The 18240-nt window shown below is 45.2% G+C and overlaps 1 protein-coding gene across 4 annotated transcripts in view; it reads left to right on the top strand.

The window, feature by feature from the left end:
- Mre11 (MRE11 homolog, double strand break repair nuclease) overlaps positions 1-18240 on the top strand; it is a 48188-nt gene that overhangs the window by 13296 nt on the left and 16652 nt on the right. For all 4 annotated transcript variants that reach the window (XM_028859579.2, XM_028859580.2, XM_028859581.2 and 1 more), the window contains 8 exons: positions 301-415; positions 3179-3364; positions 5150-5321; positions 8612-8692; positions 11084-11210; positions 13366-13469; positions 14461-14634; positions 17216-17278. In XM_028859579.2, the coding sequence (XP_028715412.1) occupies positions 301-415; positions 3179-3364; positions 5150-5321; positions 8612-8692; positions 11084-11210; positions 13366-13469; positions 14461-14634; positions 17216-17278 (1022 nt within the window). The remainder of the gene's footprint in view (positions 1-300; positions 416-3178; positions 3365-5149; positions 5322-8611; positions 8693-11083; positions 11211-13365; positions 13470-14460; positions 14635-17215; positions 17279-18240) is intronic.

Below are 18240 nucleotides of genomic sequence, written 5' to 3'. Positions count from 1 at the left end.
AGGGATGAGAGATGATGTTACCAGACATTCTGGTGGGAATGTAAGCATGGGAATCTTTACATATTATCCTGTTTCCCAGAGTGGAAAGTGTTCTTTGTCTGCAACTGAATGCTGTTGTGCATGAGCCTGGAGCATTTGTTGGTAGATACCATTTATTCGTGTGGTTCCAGAATTCAGATCTATATCTGAACAGAAAAATGTAGTCCTTTGAGAAATACGTAATTTAGAAGTAAAACCTATTCAACCTTTTAAATACACAATAGGAAAACAGTTTTAAAATAGTGTTGTGTTCCTCCACAGGGTCCATTCCAGATGAAAGGCTCTATCGGATGTTTGTCAATAAAAAAGTAACAATGCTGAGACCAAAGGAAGATGAGCACTCATGGTTTAACTTATTTGTGATTCATCAGAACAGGTAAAAACACGCTAAGTGAAGCACCAAGGTTCTCAAGACCTGTTTGCACAGGCCCTTAGTAAAGGCCTGACTCCTTCACCGTCTCCAGGATCAGTTCAAGAGGGCTTCACTGCTTTGTGTGACTTCAGACTGAAGCCAGTTGATGAGAATTAATACCTGTGAAAGAATGTTTGCCCAGAATGGCTGGGACAGAAGAGTAACCATAACAGATGCATTGCTGCAGCGAATAGTGGGACATTGCCAACCTGCCCCATCCCATCTGCTTCCTCATATCCCTTAGGAAACACTATTTTTGTTGTGAATTAATCATTCCATATGCTTTACTGTATTATCCACAGAAGATACTTAGTATATTAGGAATCGCCGTGTATCCTAGATAGCAAGTGTTTAATATTACATTACTGAACTTCATCCTTCCTGGTACTTAGAAGTGTTACTGATCTGTAGTTGTATTTTTCTTCTGTCAGTGAGCATTTTATTTCACATTTTATGCTTTATAAAATTTGATGCACTGAGCACTTCCTCTATACATCTGTGTTTGTGTGTGCTGTGTATGTTGTGTGAATGCCCTTCCAGAAACATAGCTAGATCAGCTGTCTTTGCTAGTGGTTGTAGATAGTTTATTCTGTTCATAGAGTCCACGGTAGATTGGGAGGAGGGGAAACCAGAGGAAGCGTGGTGTGTCCTGTGATCCTTACAGTGGAGAAGTGAGACACCGTGGTAGGAGTGATTGCAGGAAGTCGGAAGGGGAGAGAGACAGAGCTGGGAATCTGAAGAAGACTCCAGGGATGTGGGCCTGACCATGCAGTGTGTTTGAGTCATTTAGGCTAAGTGCTGGGTCAGTGCAGCTCTTGAGGAGGCAGACTTAGGAGTGGGAGACTGTGTCTTAAGTGTGCTTTGGTATGCGTGAGTTCCTTGACCCTTTACACCACTGCTGAGCATTTCCTTTTTCCACCTCACCTTGCACCACACAGGGAAAGGTGGAGGGAAAACCCATTATTCCAAAAGATTAAGCCATAATGGGAGGTGGAGAGCCCCGCCGCGGGTTATGTCTGACATCTGCCGCCGAAGATGGTGATGCTCATCTGATCTGAGGGGTGTACTACAGTTCGCTCCTCAGTGCAGTTCTCATTTTCTCTTCTGAAATTAGTATCTGAGGAAGATACTTTATAACCATGTGAATTCCTTGTTTCCCATGATACTGTTGTATCTAACTTGAGCCTGCAGGGTGATTGTGTCCAGCAGTTAGCATTGTGGTATAAGACTTGTGCTGTTTGTTGGCCTTTATGGGGCAGGGGGGCGCGGAGGAGGGAGAGGAAGAGAGAGAGAGAGAGAGAGAGAGAGAGAGAGAGAGAGAGAGAGAGAGAACGCACATCTGTGTGTTTGTGTTTATTAGTTTATTTGTTGAGCATGGCCTTAGATTCTTGACCTCACAAGATGCTGCAGTCCAATCTTGTGTTTTCTTGCCCTCACCTTGGAATCATCCACTTCTCCAAGGAGTTCTGATGGCTTTTATTGGCAGTACTTAGAAGTAGCGTTTATGTGAGCTCTGGGTATGCTTGCTGATGCTGGATCTCTAAGCCATCTCAGTGAACAGAGTTAAAGTATAGTAACTACACATTTAAACATATCTAATTTCTCAACTGTATGTGTGTGCACAAAAAATACAACCATAAGTTCATGCTGATTCTAATTTAATCCCGATCTGCACAGTCCATTTTTGTCTTCTCTTTTGCATATTTGTGACTTTTTTTCCTAGAAGAAGCCTGGATTATTAGTGCATTGCACATGTGTCCCCTTGCACATGCTCATCAAGTGCTCTGCCGCTGAACTCCGTTTTTGTCCTGGTGGTTACTGTTGTTTGTATGAAGTGCACAGAGAACCTTTGTTACTTCTCACCTGCATCCCTGTGAGGAACACATTAGACTACAGTGTCTGTGACTTTAGTCCATGGCCTTTCACATCTAGTCAGGATGCCAGGTTCAAAGCTGTGCTGCTTCATTCCTGACTTCCTTCTCGCCGTTGGGTGTGTGCTTCTTATAGACACTTAGATCCATTCCTTCCCCTTCTCATTCTCAGACACCTGCTGTTATTACATCTGTCAGAGTTCTGGAAAACTGCTCAGTTGGGTGTATGTCCTTCAGTCTTTGCATTTTACTTTATTTCCACATTTTTTTTTTTTTTAAAGATTTATTTATTATGTATACAGCATGTATGACTGCAGGCCAGAAGAGGGCACCAGATCTCATTACAGATGGTTGTGAGCCACCATGTGGTTGCTGGGAATTGAACTCAGGACCTCTGGAAGAGCAGACAGTGCTCTTAACCTCTGAACCATCTCTCCAGCCCTCTTAACTCACTTTTTTAATCTGTCTTCTTTTTGTGGTGTGTGATCAGATCCGCTTGTGGGTTTGCGATGTGTGATCAGATCTGCTTGTGGGTTTGTGGTGTGTGATCAGGTCCACTTGTGGGTTTGCAGTGTGTGATCAGGTCTGCTTGTGGATTTGCAGTGGACAGATCTTGTTTTCCTTCTGTAAATTCTGTCATCTCCTTTCAGTGCAGACCTGGCCTCTTCCTACTTCCTGGCAGGCCTCTAACTTGATTATGTCCTGCAAGTTTGTAAACCTGTGCTTTGGAATTCCATACAATACCCATCCCTTGGGCAGTTTCTAACAAGGATAGAGAAAAAAGATCTGTGTAGACCTAAGATGGAATTTTCCTTACTCCTGTGAACTTATATTCTGCTCTTAAATCTTGGTGTAGGAGTAAACATGGAAATACCAACTTCATCCCAGAACAGTTTTTGGATGACTTCATTGACCTTGTTATCTGGGGCCATGAGCATGAGTGTAAAATTGGCCCAATGAAAAATGAGCAGCAGCTCTTCTATGTGTCTCAGCCTGGAAGCTCAGTGGTGACTTCCCTTTCCCCCGGAGAAGCTGTGAAGAAGTGAGTACTTACATTTCTAAGTCAGTTCTTAAGATATCCTGGCTGTAGTCTGCTTACCCCACATCCATGGTGTTGACAGTAGGGAACAGCTTAGTTTTTTAGATTTCATTCATTACTGTGTATGTGAGAGGAAACTTGTATACCACAGTGAGGTCAGAAGACAGCTTTGGAATCAGTTCTCTTCCACTTTGCTCAGGTTCTGGGAATCGAACTCAGGTCTTCAGGCTTGCAGACAGGTGCTGAACCCACTGGCCGTCCCTCCTCCCCTGAGGTCTCATTGTGTATGAAGGTTGGTTATTGTAGTTGCACTGTTTTTTTGGTTTTGAGGCCTTTTTTTCCACTTTGTCTCATTTGTTTTTAGGTAAATAAAAAAATGAAAAATCAAACAAACACTGCTTTAAGAGAAGGAGTACAGATATCCATAGTTCCCTTTGAAAGACAAATATACAAAATGCAGTGGAAGATAATAGGGAAGGGTAGGTAGGTAGCTGAGTAGATAATTTAATAAAATGCCTCACAGTAGAATCCAAGAATTGGGTAAAATGAGCTCTCTACCAAAGTTCTGACTTTGCTGTGCATACATTTTTTTTCCCCACAATAAAATGGGGGAAATGGTTTTTCTGTAAGTTCTGTAAGTTTCTGTAAGTCTTGAACAACTTCTGTTTAGCTTGCCTGGACGTGGTCTTGCTCAGTTACCGAGGAAAGGCAGAGGCTGAACTAGTTAATTGCCAAGGTCTCTTCTGGGCCTCAGATCTTTTTTTCCTCTTCCTCTGTGACAGGGAACACAGGGTGACCACCACAGAGAGCAGTCATGTGAGCCACCATGGTCTGTCTCACTCTTCTAATGGAGCTGTGGTTACAGCCGTTTGGGGTAAACATCCCAGGTCAGCCTTGGCTCACGCAGGGCCTTCCTCAAGTCGATGTTCCGGATGTCTGCTTCTCTCTAGCCTACAGTTCTGCAGCTGCACAAGGTCACTCCTGGAATTTCCACTCAGATGTGATTAGATTCAGATTTGGGCAGCTCAAATGGCAGTTGGCAAAGTCTCTGCATAAGCACATTCTCATAAAGTCACTTAGCCGAGCCTTTTCTGGTTATAAATATACTGTTGGGGCATATCTACTTTCTTTCGGGTCCATGCTGGGAGGTGGCTTTTAAGATGGTGTCTCACAGTATGGACAGGCTGCCCTCGAACTCATGGTCCTCCTGTCTTTGCCTCCAAGTGCTGGGATTCAAGAAAGTGTTATGGTGCCTAGCTTTCTAATTCGATTTAAGTTGTTGACATTTCGTGAACTGGGCTTCTGTGGAAGGTCTTACCCAGTGATCTGCTCAGGTTTGGATGGTTATCTTAACGTTGGGATAAAGAGCATGGCAGTGGAGTGTGTGCTTGTGGGTTTCCCTGGGGCTCTGTCATTGTCTGGATAGCATTTTAGTATTCTGCTGTGAGGTTTCTTCCTTTAGGAAACTCTATGTGTTCAGACGGGAGATGATAGGGGAGTACATTTTATTCTTACAATGAAGAATGTTTGCCATTTTCTACTATAAAAAAATTAAAGTTAAATTGACAGAAACATCTATTTTTAAGAGTATTTTATAAGAACTAAGAAAAATGGAGCCTTTTGTTTGTTTAAGAAGGGTCGCAGCTGGCCTCTAACTTGTTGTGCCCCTGCCTCGGTCTCCTGGGTGCTGGGATCACAGGCATGTGCCCCACGTCTGGCTGATAGCTGTGATGTGTCCGTCCTGCTGAGGACGTCTCCTTTGTGCCTGAGCTCCCGGTTCCTCCGCAGACACGTGGGTTTGCTGCGCATTAAAGGCAGGAAGATGAACATGCAGAAGCTGCCTCTCCGCACAGTGCGCCAGTTCTTCATGGAGGACGTGGTTCTGGCTAACCACCCGAGCCTCTTCAACCCCGACAACCCTAAGGTGACCCAGGCGATCCAGAGCTTCTGCTTGGAGAAGGTACCTCTCTCAGAACAGCAGTGCTGTCCGTGCGGTTTGAGAACTCACTGAGCTTCCGTCACAGGGCTGCGCAGAGCAGAGGGAAGCTGCAGCCCCGCTGGCGCTCAGGAAGTGAGCTCTTTCCTTTTTTAAGTAGATTATTTACCGATTAAATTTGTTCCTTGACAATTTCACACATGTATATAATGTCCCCCTTCTCTCCCTTTCCCCTTGACAGCCCCTCCCCCAAAGTCTTTCCACATTTGTGTCTTTTGCTTTGTGACTCATTGAGTTTAAATGGGGCCATCTGCTTTGCCCTGGTGCCTGGTGGGCTCTGAAGATGACTGCCCTGCCTTCCCCAGAATCCGTCAGTATCCAGCAGTTGATCTATGACTAACTATTGGTCTTGTGCAAGCCTGATGCAGCCGCAGTGAGTTTATGATCGTAATAGTTATGTTACGCCCACAAGGTGATTCTTTGCAGCCATTCTTGTCTTCTGGCTCTTACATTCTTCTGCACCTTCTTCTTCGATGTCCCCTGAGCCTTAGAGGGGGAAGTCTAAGTAGATTTTTTTTTTACATAGAAGAATGATAGATCCAAAGAAGATGTTAGTTGATTCTCCCAGAACTTCTTTTCAAGAGCATACCCATCCATCTCCTCACTTTGATCTGTGTTTGATAGCTGGTTCATCTTCCTTGTGAAGGCAGACATTGACTTTGGAGATGGGAGGACACTATGGTCCCACACCTTATCTCCATTACACATTCCTTCCACCCTGAAAACTACTCCAAATAAAACTGAGCCTCCTTTGTGCTGTAGCTGGCTGTCCTCCCTCAGCCTCCGAGGTTCTGGGTGCCCTGCCGTAGTTGGGCTGTGCAGTTTATCACATACAGACCGGCAGCTTGACAGCCTGAACTGCTGACATTCTCAGTCCATATGCTGCTGCCAGCTTTGCCTTTACTTTGTAGTCTCATGGAAGGTAAGAAATGGGATGATGACGGTCAGTGGTGCGTACTAACTGCCTCTGTGTGCTGCCTCCAGGTATCATTTAATCCGTTCACAGTGCTGTATGTGGATAGGTTCTACCTCCCATTTTCTCTTTTTTTTTCTTCCTTTGTTCCCTCCTCCTCTTCCTCCTTTTCCTGTTGTTATTTCAAGGAATTGAATCCAGGGCTTTACAGATGTTAGACAATTTCTCTGCCATTGACTGCATTAGCCTCCTAATCCATGTTCTCTGCCACAAACTGGACCTCAGATTAGGCAGCTGGCCAGTGTCACAGCTGAAGGAGCAACATGTGTGATTTGCGGAACTGAAAAGCTTTAGTGTGTGCAGTTCCACAGTGACTGGCTTCCCAGATCCGGCTGACTAGGGCTGTAGGCCTGTCTACTTGCGGTTCTCCCCAGAATACTCTAGCCGTGTCAAGTTGATGTAAAACAAGCCATCACGATCCCTTTCCCCACAGTCGTGATAAGACAGGCTGTGAACTGTTCTCTGAGGGTTGAAATCACCTCCGCTGCAACCCCTGCTCCTAAATTCCAATTTTGTTTGCTTTCTTTTTTTCTTTTTTCTTTTTTGAGATGGGTTCTTGACTTGAGGCCTGGCTAGTCAGGAATGTGAGTTCGCTGTGAACCTCCTGCCTGTCCCTCTCAAGTGCCAGGATTCCCAGCATGCCCCACCCTTAGGAGAGTCATAAGAACCCAGAGAGGAGAGTGGTTGCTAGCAGCAGAGACTCAAGCTGTGTGCATCTTGGCCGTTCCGATATGGTCAGTAGTCATGTTGTTATCGTCACGCCTGTGAGGACAAGGCCATGTGTGAAGTGTTTTGTATTTTAAACTTTTTTCTTTTTTAAACAGACTTGTTCTGTTGTTAAGCTGGCCTAGAGCTCACTCTGACACCTTAAACTCTGTCTTTGTGCCTCTGGAATGTGGGGACCCAGGGTGCCGCTGTGCCCAGCCACCTAGCTCTTCTGTGTACCCTTGTGCTGCCTGGCTCATGGGTGCTCATGCATGCTCGCGGAACTGCAGACTGTCTGAGCAGACCTCACTCTTGAAGCTCTCTGTGGCCAGGAGCAGTCAGTCACCAGCACAGGTGGCTGCAGACTGTAAGACATTCCACACCACTCTCTCGATTGTACTACCTGCTTTTCAAGTTCCCCGTGTCCGTAGGCTTTCTGGCAGCAGCACCAGATACTGCTGAGGTAAAGTCGCTGCTGAGGAGCTGGGCATGGTGCTGCACGCCTGTAATCCCAGAGTGCGGCAGGTGGAGGCAGGAAGAGTAGTAGAGCATTATAAAATCTCAGACTTGGAGAGGAGCTCAGGCTGACAAACTACTGCAGCCATTAGGAAGACATGTTGGAATGAAAATCTGCCTCTTAGACCTTGGCTCTCTCTCTCTGAGACAATATAGGACAAGTGCTTTTGCTTTTGGATCTCTGAGACTTCATAAGCTTGACCTGGTACAGCACGAGGCAGCTTCAGGTATTAGAAACACTCATCTTGTTTACTTGAACTTTTCCGAGGTAAACATTCCAAGATCCTATAGATCTCTGCAGTCTATGATGCCACTGAAAACCTTGATTCATTTGGCTTAAAGTTAAGGCGAGGGAGCCCATGTTGAAACATGAGTAGCAAATTGGAACAGAATCAGCGTTTACATTTTCTTGTGAAGGAGTTACATTAGAGATAGAAAAATTGCTGAGAAAGTTTGAAAAAGAAAAATGCTAAGGGGTGGTGTTGGTGATGGCATGGCAAGGGGTGTTCAGAAGATGCTGCCAGTGACGTGGGAAGCCACGGTGGCCATGGAGTTTTGCCAAATTCCGTGGTGTTAATCCCACTGAACAGAGTAAAGACCATTGCCCATTCCTTGATCAGATCAAGCAAGATTTATTTTCTGCCAGATAGGGCTATCTCCCTGAAGTGGGGTTTGAAAATAGAATTGAGCACAGGAGAGTGTAGGGTTTATATAGTCCCCAAACTGCAATGTGAAGGGGTTTTCGAGGAATGGAGGATTTCCAGAGGAATTTTGGCTACGTAGGAACTGAATATTTTAACATAATTTGGCAGACCATCTGATCTTATCAGGGTGTATTCAGTATGTGAGTCAACTCCATGGGGTGGGGAGCAAGTCACATTCCAGAAACAGTTAAAAAAGCATGGTCAACTTTGGCAGCAAACAGTAATGAACTTGTTCTGACCTTATAACTAAATGGCCTCCATCCTTAAGATGGAGTCAGGCCAGTCCATCAGTAGCAGTAATATAAACTATGTTAACCAATTTACACAGAATTTAACACTTTGCCATTTCATTTGAGATTGAAGGAATGCTTGAAAATGCTGAGCGCGAACGGCTGGGGAATCCTCTACAGCCAGAGAAGCCTCTTATCCGACTACGGGTAGGTCCTTTGTGAATTCACCCTCACTAGTTTTCATAATAACGCAGACTTTACGTGCTTTTCTGAAAAGTAGTAAGTTAAGTGCTTGAAGTAGTGAGAATAGTCTCCCCAGAGGCTGAAATGGGAAGCCATGCGGCTTGACGTAATCTCAGGTGAATTTGGTAGGTCTGGTACTTTATTCATAGTCTGTCATTTCCTAAATGATTTGTTTCTTGCCTGTGCTCCACTCCGGGCACTTTGGCCTTGCTGAGGCTTCAGGGAGGAATCCCTTCTAGTCTCACTCCCCCTGCTCCAGTGCCCCACGGCCAATGGTTTGTGTTATCTGAACCTAAAAGGTTTCATTACATTCTCTCTGCCCTGTGTGGATTTCTTGTTCTGGTTGCTGTGTGCGCTGCACTGTCGGCCTGCCTTTCCCACCCTGATATAAACAGAGAGGAGCGGGCCTTCCATTTGTCCCAAAGCGTCTTCCTTCCCGCCAGCCCTGCTGTGTTTCTCTGACTATCATCCATGTGCTCAGACACACATAGCCTGCATTCCTGACATTCTGTTCCTCAGGCAGGTCACCATCATCAAGCTCTGATGGAGCAGGTAACCTTTAATTTTGAGTTCACCTCAGTTTTGACCCTGAGTTACTCAGGCCCTCCCTGAGCTATCTCCAGCTCCTCCTGACTCTTAGCTTTCTTTTCAGTCTAGGCATATTAAGGTTTTAACAGCATTTGGTAGTGACTCCTTATTTACCTGTAAGTCCCGATGCTCAGGAAGTGTGGCCTTAAGCGTCACCAGTGTTTAAAATGTGGAATTCCCACATTGCCCTGCTGCCTTCTGACAAGGTCCCCAAGAGATTTATCTGCACATTACCATTTGAGAAGTCCTGGGATACACCCGAGGGGCTGAGAAACCTGATGGTGCTCAGTCTAGGAGGCTGGTGCCTCGGTGGTCAGAGTAGTCACAGCCTCACACTGCAGAGGCCAAGAACCCTGTGATTGCACAGTCCAGGAGGCTAGTGCCTCCTCACTGCAATCCGGAGAAGACTGGAGGGCTCCTGGAGAGCCACCGGGCCTGCAGTCCATGCTCGATTAATAGCTGCAAGGGACTCGACAGCAGCAGGAACAGGATGAATCAACTCAGCAGCAAGGAGGAAGGGCAAGTGAGGACACAGTGATGGTCTTCCTGCCTTTTTATCTGCGCTCCTACCAGAAAGTGCCGTCCACATTGCGGAGGCGGTTCCCACAGTAATTACGGCAGTAAAGACAAATTGGTTTCAGAGGGTTAGAGTCCATGCTGCTGGGGCAGAGGCAGCAGGTGACCGGCATGGTGGTCGTCCTAGAAGCTGAGGGCTCCTGTCTTGTGAAGTGGAGAGTGCACTTAGCAGTAGTTGAGGCCTTTTACTCTCAAAGCCTCCTCCAGAAACATACTTCCTTGAACGAGGCCACACCTGCTAAGCCTGAGACTATGGGGGACATCTCATTCAAAGCACTCTAAGTAGTCGTTTCTCAGAGCCCGGACGTGGAATTCCTCACTGCCTGCATTGTGCTAGCACTTGTCTGGGTCCAGTCTGGAGACGTCTCCCTGGGACACGGATGAAGAAGCTGACATGTGTACTGAGGGTGTTTTATCTTGTTACTTGAGTCTTAGTCAAGGTTTCTGTTGCTGCATCGAAACACCATGACCACAGAGCAAGTGGGGAAGGGTTTGTGTGGCTTCCATATTGCTGCTGTTCTTCATGAGGGAAGTTAGGGCAGGAACTCAAACAGGTAGGAACCTCGAGGCAGGAGCGGATGCAGAGGCCGTGGAGGGGAGCTGCTTACTGGCTTGCTAATCATGGCTTGCTCAGCCTGCTTTCTTATAGAACCCAGGACCACCAGCCAAGGGATGGCATCACCCACCTTGGGTTGGGCCCAAGCACATTGGTCATCAGTTGAGAAAATGCCTTACAGCTGGAACTTATGGAGGCATTTCCTCAACTGAGGCTCCTTACTCAGATGACTCTAACTTGTGTCAAGTTGACACAAAACCAGCCAGTACAGGGTTTATCCCTTTATTTTGAAAGTTGAAAAATTGACCTAAGAATCCCACCTTGTTTTCAGATGGTACCTCGGCTGTCACAGGAGACAAGAGTACATTTCAGCATGCTGGGATGGCATTGCCTTGTTCTCTTAAACAAGAAGTGTGTTTGTATAAGCCTCACCTTCTGAGTATGATTCTGTCAATAGGACAAGTGGTTTAACATAATCATGACCATTACACATAGAACATGAGTTTGGAAAGATACAAGTATTGAGCTTTTAGAGTGATATAAATACTATAGATACCAGACTATAGATTCTAAACTGTGGATGCAAAAAAAGGTGCATTTCTCAAAAATTGGTACACTGTTTCCTGTCTTTCCAGGTGGACTATAGTGGAGGCTTTGAACCTTTCAGTGTTCTTCGCTTTAGCCAAAAATTTGTGGATCGCGTAGCTAACCCCAAAGATGTCATCCACTTCTTCAGGCACAGGGAACAAAAGGAAAAAACAGGTAAACTCGTTATTTTAAAAAGTTAAAGAACGCTCTGGTGGGATTTGTGTAAATCAGTCTTTGGTAAAGTAAATGCAAGATAGTAGTAGACATTTTAGTATTTGTAATGTTAGACAAAAAAATGCAAGGCAATATTTTATCTTTTGAAATGAGCATTTGGGGTATTTTCTAGTTGTTTGTTGACTTGTTCTTCTGTAGCCTCTGGCCTCACACTCTAGATCCTTCTCCAGTGTCCTGAGTGCTGGGACTGCGGCCTTGCACTGTCCCACCCAACTGTATTCAGCTTTTAAAGTTGTGGTCATTAATGATGGCTTGGAGGAAGGCTTTGTCTGCAGACACAGCTTTTTTAGACAGTGGTGCTAAGTAACAGTACTCAGACTTAAGGTGTCTATTCTTCACAATACATATTTCCTACCATGGAGTATTTTGACTTAGTAGTGACACTTTGAAGTCAAAAGTGTCCTGTAGTTTGGTATTTTTGATGATTGAGTAGTTCGTTTCCATTAAATTTTATAAACACTTAGTGTCCTGTTAACCATAGAACAAAGTCATCAACTAAAATAATACTTTTTCATAAGAAGTATCAATCATGTTCATTATAGAAAGTCCTTCCCTTTATAACTAGTAAGAAACTTTTCAGCAGTGGTAAAAATTAAGAATAATGGGTTGGGAGAGATGGCTCAGAGGTTAAGATTACTGGTTGCTCTTCTAGAGGACTCAGGTTCAGTTCCCAGCACTCACATGGTGGCTCACAACTGTCTCTAACTGCAGTTCCAGGAGATCCAATGCCTCCTCTGGCCTCTGAGCACTCCTTATACATGGTACACAGGCATGCATTCAGGCAAATGTTCATACACATTAGGAAAAAATAAATAAAATCCTTAAAAAAGTAACTTACAGCCAGGCAGTGGTGGCGCACGCCTTTAATCCCAGCACTCGGGAGGCAGAGGCAGGCGGATCTCTGTGAGTTCGAGGCCAGCCTGGGCTACCAAGTGAGTTCCAGGAAAAGGCGCAAAGCTACACAGAGAAACCTTGTCTCGAAAAACCAAAAAAAAAAAAAAAAAAAAAAAGTAACTTACAAATGCTGTGAATTCAACCTGAAGCCATCTTTCAGATATTGAAGTGTAGGTCATACAGTGTTGCTATGGGAACAGAAAGCCACATGCAAGAACTGTGTTGGATGTGAGTTTTGTCACTTACTTCTTGTTGGTTCCTTGACAAGAACCTTGTCCTGTTTGAGTTTTATCCCCAGTAGGTTTTGGCCTAGGAATACTTTTTTATTTAAATTTGAATTGTTTGGTGGAAATGATGTCACGTGGGTGTGTCTTAACTGAGTCTCTTATTTTGACCACTTTATTACATATGTGACATGGTGTAAATTAATAGCTTCTCCACTGTTAAGATCCCTCATGCATAAAACTGGACTTGTTTTGTAAATGGCCTGAACGCAGTGTCTGGCAAATACAGAGTAGTCATTGTATTTAAAAGAAGTATCAACGCTTTTGGAACTTAAAAAGGTATTTGTCCATCTGGCAAGAGATGCAGTGCACCAGGTGGTCTCTGCATTGAGGGCACTGTTGTGTGTCTGCTGCGCTTTGGTTGACTGCCCTGCACAGGAAGTCAGCAGAAGTGCGTTGAGCCTGCTTCCTGCTAGTGCTCGCCCAGAATGCTGACAGGTGCTTAGGGCTGAGAGCCAGTCTATAAGAGGCATTGTCAGTGAAACTGGCTCCCTCTGTTTGAACTGGGTGTGGTGGTGACGTCAGCAGCCTTTTTGGGTACTCTGATTTATCATGGGCCCTGGAAGTTCTGCCCGCCCCCTTTCTGTCACAGTGTATTTGTCACACAGTGGAAGAAGCAAGTGATGTCTCTGTTCTTGTGAGAGTGATTGGACTCATACTTCTGAAGGGCTATGTGGTGAGAAGGGTCTGGGACAATCTTATCAGGACGTGGCAGTAGCCATGTCCTCAAAGATGGGGAGAGAGTGTATGGACGGTGTGGAGAAGGGAATAAACCCAAAATAACAGCAAGGCAATTAGCAAATTTGAGGCCCCTTTTTTTTTGCCTCAAAATTGATGTGGAGCCACTAAGGATGGTGAGAGTTTGACTATTTGTGTGTTATAGAAGTTGCTGTTTCTTCCTGGCCCCCTTCCTGTAGGTGAAGAGATCAACTTTGGGAAACTTATCACAAAACCTGCTTCGGAAGGAACGACACTCAGAGTGGAAGACCTGGTGAAGCAGTATTTCCAGACTGCAGAGAAGGTGATTCCTTACAGCTCACAGCTCTAAGCATGGCTGACAGCAGATTTTAGTGGGGCGTGTGTACAGTCCCTAAGTAAAGTAACTCCACAGTGCTTCTGTGAAGTACGCAGTGTGAGGTAGACCGTGTCAAAGGGTCGGGTGGACATTCTGATATAATTAACAGAACAATTGATGGCACTGTGCTGCTCTTCTGTCTCCGTTCTAAGTCTTGACCTAAGTTTCTATCTTATGTGCGAATGTAATTTTTCCTTAGTTACATGTTTTTCTTTCTGAGACAACCATATGATAGGAAAGCCACTTGGACGTCTTTAGTCATATTTATTTGAAAAAACACAGATCTGTTACCTGGCAGTTGTGTAGGTTAGAAATGGCACTGGTCTCTGGGCTGAAAGCAAGGTGTCAGCAGGGCCACGTTCCCTCCGGCACTTCTGAGGGAGAGTCAGTTTCTTAACGTTCCAGTCTCTAGCAGTTCTCAGTTGTCCTGGCTGAGTCTCCTTTGTCCATGTGCACAGCCAGCAGTGTTCCATCTCTGTCCATTTTCCCACCTGTGCCTCCCTCGTCTCCTTTCTGAAACCCTGTGATTATGTGGGGCTGCCTGGAGCCCCTCACAGTCTCCATAGTTAGAGCCAGATGATGAACAGACACTGCCCTCTGCAGCCTCAGACTTCTCACCATCAAACATAGTCAGAGGTCCCCAGGGTGAGGTGGGAGACTTTGACATCCATCATCTTGCCTCCTGCCATGGTCTTGCCTCATTCTCGTCATCATACCGGGCTCTGTGGGGACTCTCAGCCATCTAGACCTCTCAGGCTGCAGCTGTCTTTGACTGCCCTCCCATGTTTCTGGCTCTTTACTTTTTAGCCATTGGCCGAGTGCTGCCTGCTGATCCTCACCCCCAGCTTATCTTTCCCCATAACAGATTGATTTTCGTTCTTGGGTAGTGACTGCATGAGGAGCTTGGGCATCGAACAGCTTGTGTGTTCCTATGCAGAATGTTCAGCTCTCACTGCTGACAGAAAGAGGGATGGGTGAAGCAGTTCAAGAGTTTGTGGACAAGGAGGAGAAAGATGCCATTGAGGAATTAGTGAAGTACCAGCTGGAGAAAACACAGCGGTTTCTCAAAGAACGCCATATCGATGCCCTGGAAGACAAGATCGATGAAGAGGTAAGCTGCTGGTGGACAGCCAGCTTTTGTTTTGTGTTTGGTGTCCTCATCTGTGAAGTTGAGGGGATAAAATGAGGAGTGAGTGAGGCAGTGTCTCGGCAGCACCCAGGAGAGTTTGACATGTGGCTGATGCTGAGTCCAGGTGGCCTCTATCCAGAGACAGTGTCTGTCAGAGCTCCCGAGAGTGCTTCAGAGTGAAGCTTGAAGACAAGACTTGCTGCCCCTTTACTTCTTCGTTAGTCTCTCACCTAGAGCATGTTTCCCTCTGCATGTCAGGGAGCGACAGAGAAAAGGCTTCCATGGGGTTACATCGAAATATAAATATTGGCATGTCAAAAAGAAAAATTAAAGGGTGTGAACATGGAGAAAATGTTTGTGACTGTACAAAAGAAAAGGCTAACATTTTCAATATCGTATTAAAAGGCTCGTATAAAGCTTTAGAAAACATTAAACATTTCAGTAGAGCCGTGAACAAAAGACATGAAAAGGGAGTTCACAAGGAAATAGAAATGTCTAACAAGCTTGAGAAGGTGGTATTTAATCACAGTCAACCAAGGCCATTAATATTAAATGGATTCTATTTGTCCAATTTGACTTCACTGCTGGAGAGACGTGCTGGGACAGCGTCGTGAGAGCAGCGTGGCTGTGGGCACTGGGAAGCTGAGAAAGTCCTTCCATAGCGTGGCCTGGGGATTGTCCTGAAAAACCGCAAGACAGAACAATTACTGCTGGTGCTGTCCTCAGTGGGGAATAGCTGGGAACCTTGTCTCACTGAGCACTGTCATGTAGAAATCTCAAGTTTTCATAGCTGTGAGCTATTAGGATTTTGGTCAGGTGCAGTGGCATGCCTGTAACCCCCGTGTTTAGAAGGTGGATTTAGGAGGATCAGGAGTTCAGGGCCATCCTCAGTACATAATGGTTTTTAGGCCAGCATGAGACCCTGTCTCAAATAAACAAAGTATGTGTTTGGAAGACATGGAAAAGTATTTTCAGTATGATGTCACAGGCAAACAGGACTCTAAGGATGCAGAGCCATACACACTGACACACTCATTTTCATCACACACATGAGTGTGAGTAGATACTTGGAGGTTCCAAACATACTGACAGGCATCATGGTTACAGATTTGGATTACCTTCTCTATAGGACAAAACACTATTTTGTAAGCATAGTTCCTCACCTTTCATCTTAATGCATTTAGCATGGCCCTCTTAAAGCTTTGCTGTTATATGTAAATAGCATGTTCATTGCCAAGTGCTGTTCAAGTCAGAGCAGGTGCGTGCCCAGTGCCACTCTGTGACTCTAGATGTGTTGGCTTGGTTGTTTTGTCTTTAGTGACACTGACTGACTTCTGAGCTGCACAGTGTGTATGTCTGTGTCTTTGTGTCTCTATGTCATGGTAGCCAAGAACATGGCCTCCGAACTACATTGTCTGTGCTCAGTCAAAAGCCTCATCTGTGTGCTGATCCTTGAATTCTCTACGCTTCTGTGCCTTATCTGTAAAATGGATGAATAATAGAATCTCCTCCACAGTTGTGAGGATCAAAACAATGGCTAGCCGTTTGCTTCCTACCTGACCCAGCGCCCTCTAGTTTTGCCTGCTCCACCTGCATTCTCTGTGAATGACAGCTCTTGGTGCCCACAGCACCATGCCTTACTGTGTCAGCCTTTTTTTTTTTGAGACATGGTCTCTCTATGTAGTCTTGGCTGCCCTAGAACTCACTATGTAGACCAGACTGACCTTGAAGTCACAGGGATCCACTTGCTTCTGCCTCCCAAGTGCTGAGATTCAAGATGGGTATCACCATGCCTGGCTCCCATGCTGGTTTTTGACCCACGGTTCCAGTGAAGCTGCTCTTGTCACGGTTTTCTGTGACTCATTTACCTACTTTGACTGCTGCCAAACTTCTTCTTATCGAGGCACTTTGAACTTAGAGGTCTTACAGGACTCCACATGTGAGGGCTGCTGTCTTCGCTCCTTGATGGAGAATTTTCTTTCCTGGTAACTTTCATTTCTCCGTCCTTTTAAGCTAGGCTCTCCAGGGCTCAGTCCTTGGACCCCCTCCATCTACATCCCTGCTTTCTAATTTCATTCAGCTTCTTGGCTTTGGTGGTGACTTTTCACAATTCTCTCCCAAGCCTTTCCTCTGAGTTTCAGATGTCCACAGCTCACAGTGTCTTCCTTGTATATGATGAACAGATCTCCCAAGCAAAACACCCATTCTCTGTCCTGCTCTTCTGGTAGAGTTCTAGTGGATGCTTCAGTCTTTCAGTTGCACAGAACAAAAAACCATCAAGTTGCCCATGACTCTGTCCTTCTGTCACCTGTATTCTGATTGGCTCTGCTGTGAGGACATACACAGTGTCTAACTTTCTATCTTTTTTAAATAACTTTTTTTTTTTTTTTTTGGTTTTTCAAGACAGGGTTTCTCTGTGTAGCTATGTGCCTTTCCTGGATCTCGCTCTGTAGACCAGGCTGGCCTCAACTCACAGAGATCTGCCTACCTCTGCCTCCTGAGTGCTGGGATTAAAGGCATGCACCACCACTACCCAGCTCTAACTTTCTTTATTGTGGTCTAGGTCCGGCGTTTCAGAGAAAGCAGACAGAGAAATACCAACGAAGAAGACGATGAAGTTCGAGAGGTAATTTTCTGGCTGTAGTGTATTGTGGCCATAGGTTGGTTTGTGAACCAGAAGAGCCAGTGGATATATTTGGACAGCTTGCCCAAGGGTTTGGCTGGGAGTGAAGCCTCTGGCTGCCCTTGGTTGATTGGAGCTCAGCTCACGTCAGTGACAAGTGTGTGGCTGTCATTGCCGTTCTCTCTTCTGCCCTTGTTGGAATGTATTTGACCGTGTGGTGGGGCAGACTCAGAGTCCTCACTAATGAAAATAACATCTAGGGTTATTTCTGAGTTAGTCTCCTTGAGTGTCAGGAAAGGAAGGTTTGAAACTGCTTACTGAAGTTCCGGGCCTCTGTCTAGTGCTTGCTGAAATCATGATTGAAATGTACACTCTAGTTTTCTGGTTGTGTGTTTATGTTTTGATTACTGCCACCATTTCATGGTTATTTCACACATTATTGGCTCCCAAGGTTTTGTCTAGATTACTTTCCATTGGCAGTTTTTGTGGCTATTGTGGTGAGCATCCTGCTTTTTACTAGGAGTACACGTATGGAAGAGGTCTGGTCTCTGACCACAGAGTTTCCTGTGCAGTCAGTGAGGTGTGTGTGAAGGAAATATTTATTGAATTATTTTTGTACTGTGTACTGTACATTTTGTACAATGTACTGTGCTTACACTGTCATCTCCTAGTTTACAAATGAGGAGACTGAGACCAGATTCAAGGTCACATGGTAGTACTGGAATTTGAACATGTTTCTGCCTTGAACTCTTGACTTTGTGCCAGCCAGTGTCTTTTCCAGGGTCCAGGTTATCATAACATTTTGCATGGCCAGTGAATGGTTAAAATCGGAAAGCTTCTGAGCCCTTCAAAACCAGCGCTAGTAATGTGCCAAGATGCACCTGCTGTGCTCTCTGTAGGCTGTGTTCTGAAATTTAAGGGAAAAAACAACTAGTTAGGGTTGGTTCACTTACATTTATTCCATT

This window comes from Peromyscus leucopus, chromosome 7 (assembly GCF_004664715.2).
Source record: "Peromyscus leucopus breed LL Stock chromosome 7, UCI_PerLeu_2.1, whole genome shotgun sequence".
NCBI lineage: Eukaryota > Metazoa > Chordata > Mammalia > Rodentia > Cricetidae > Peromyscus > Peromyscus leucopus.
This window is presented reverse-complemented; position numbering and strand designations above follow the sequence as displayed.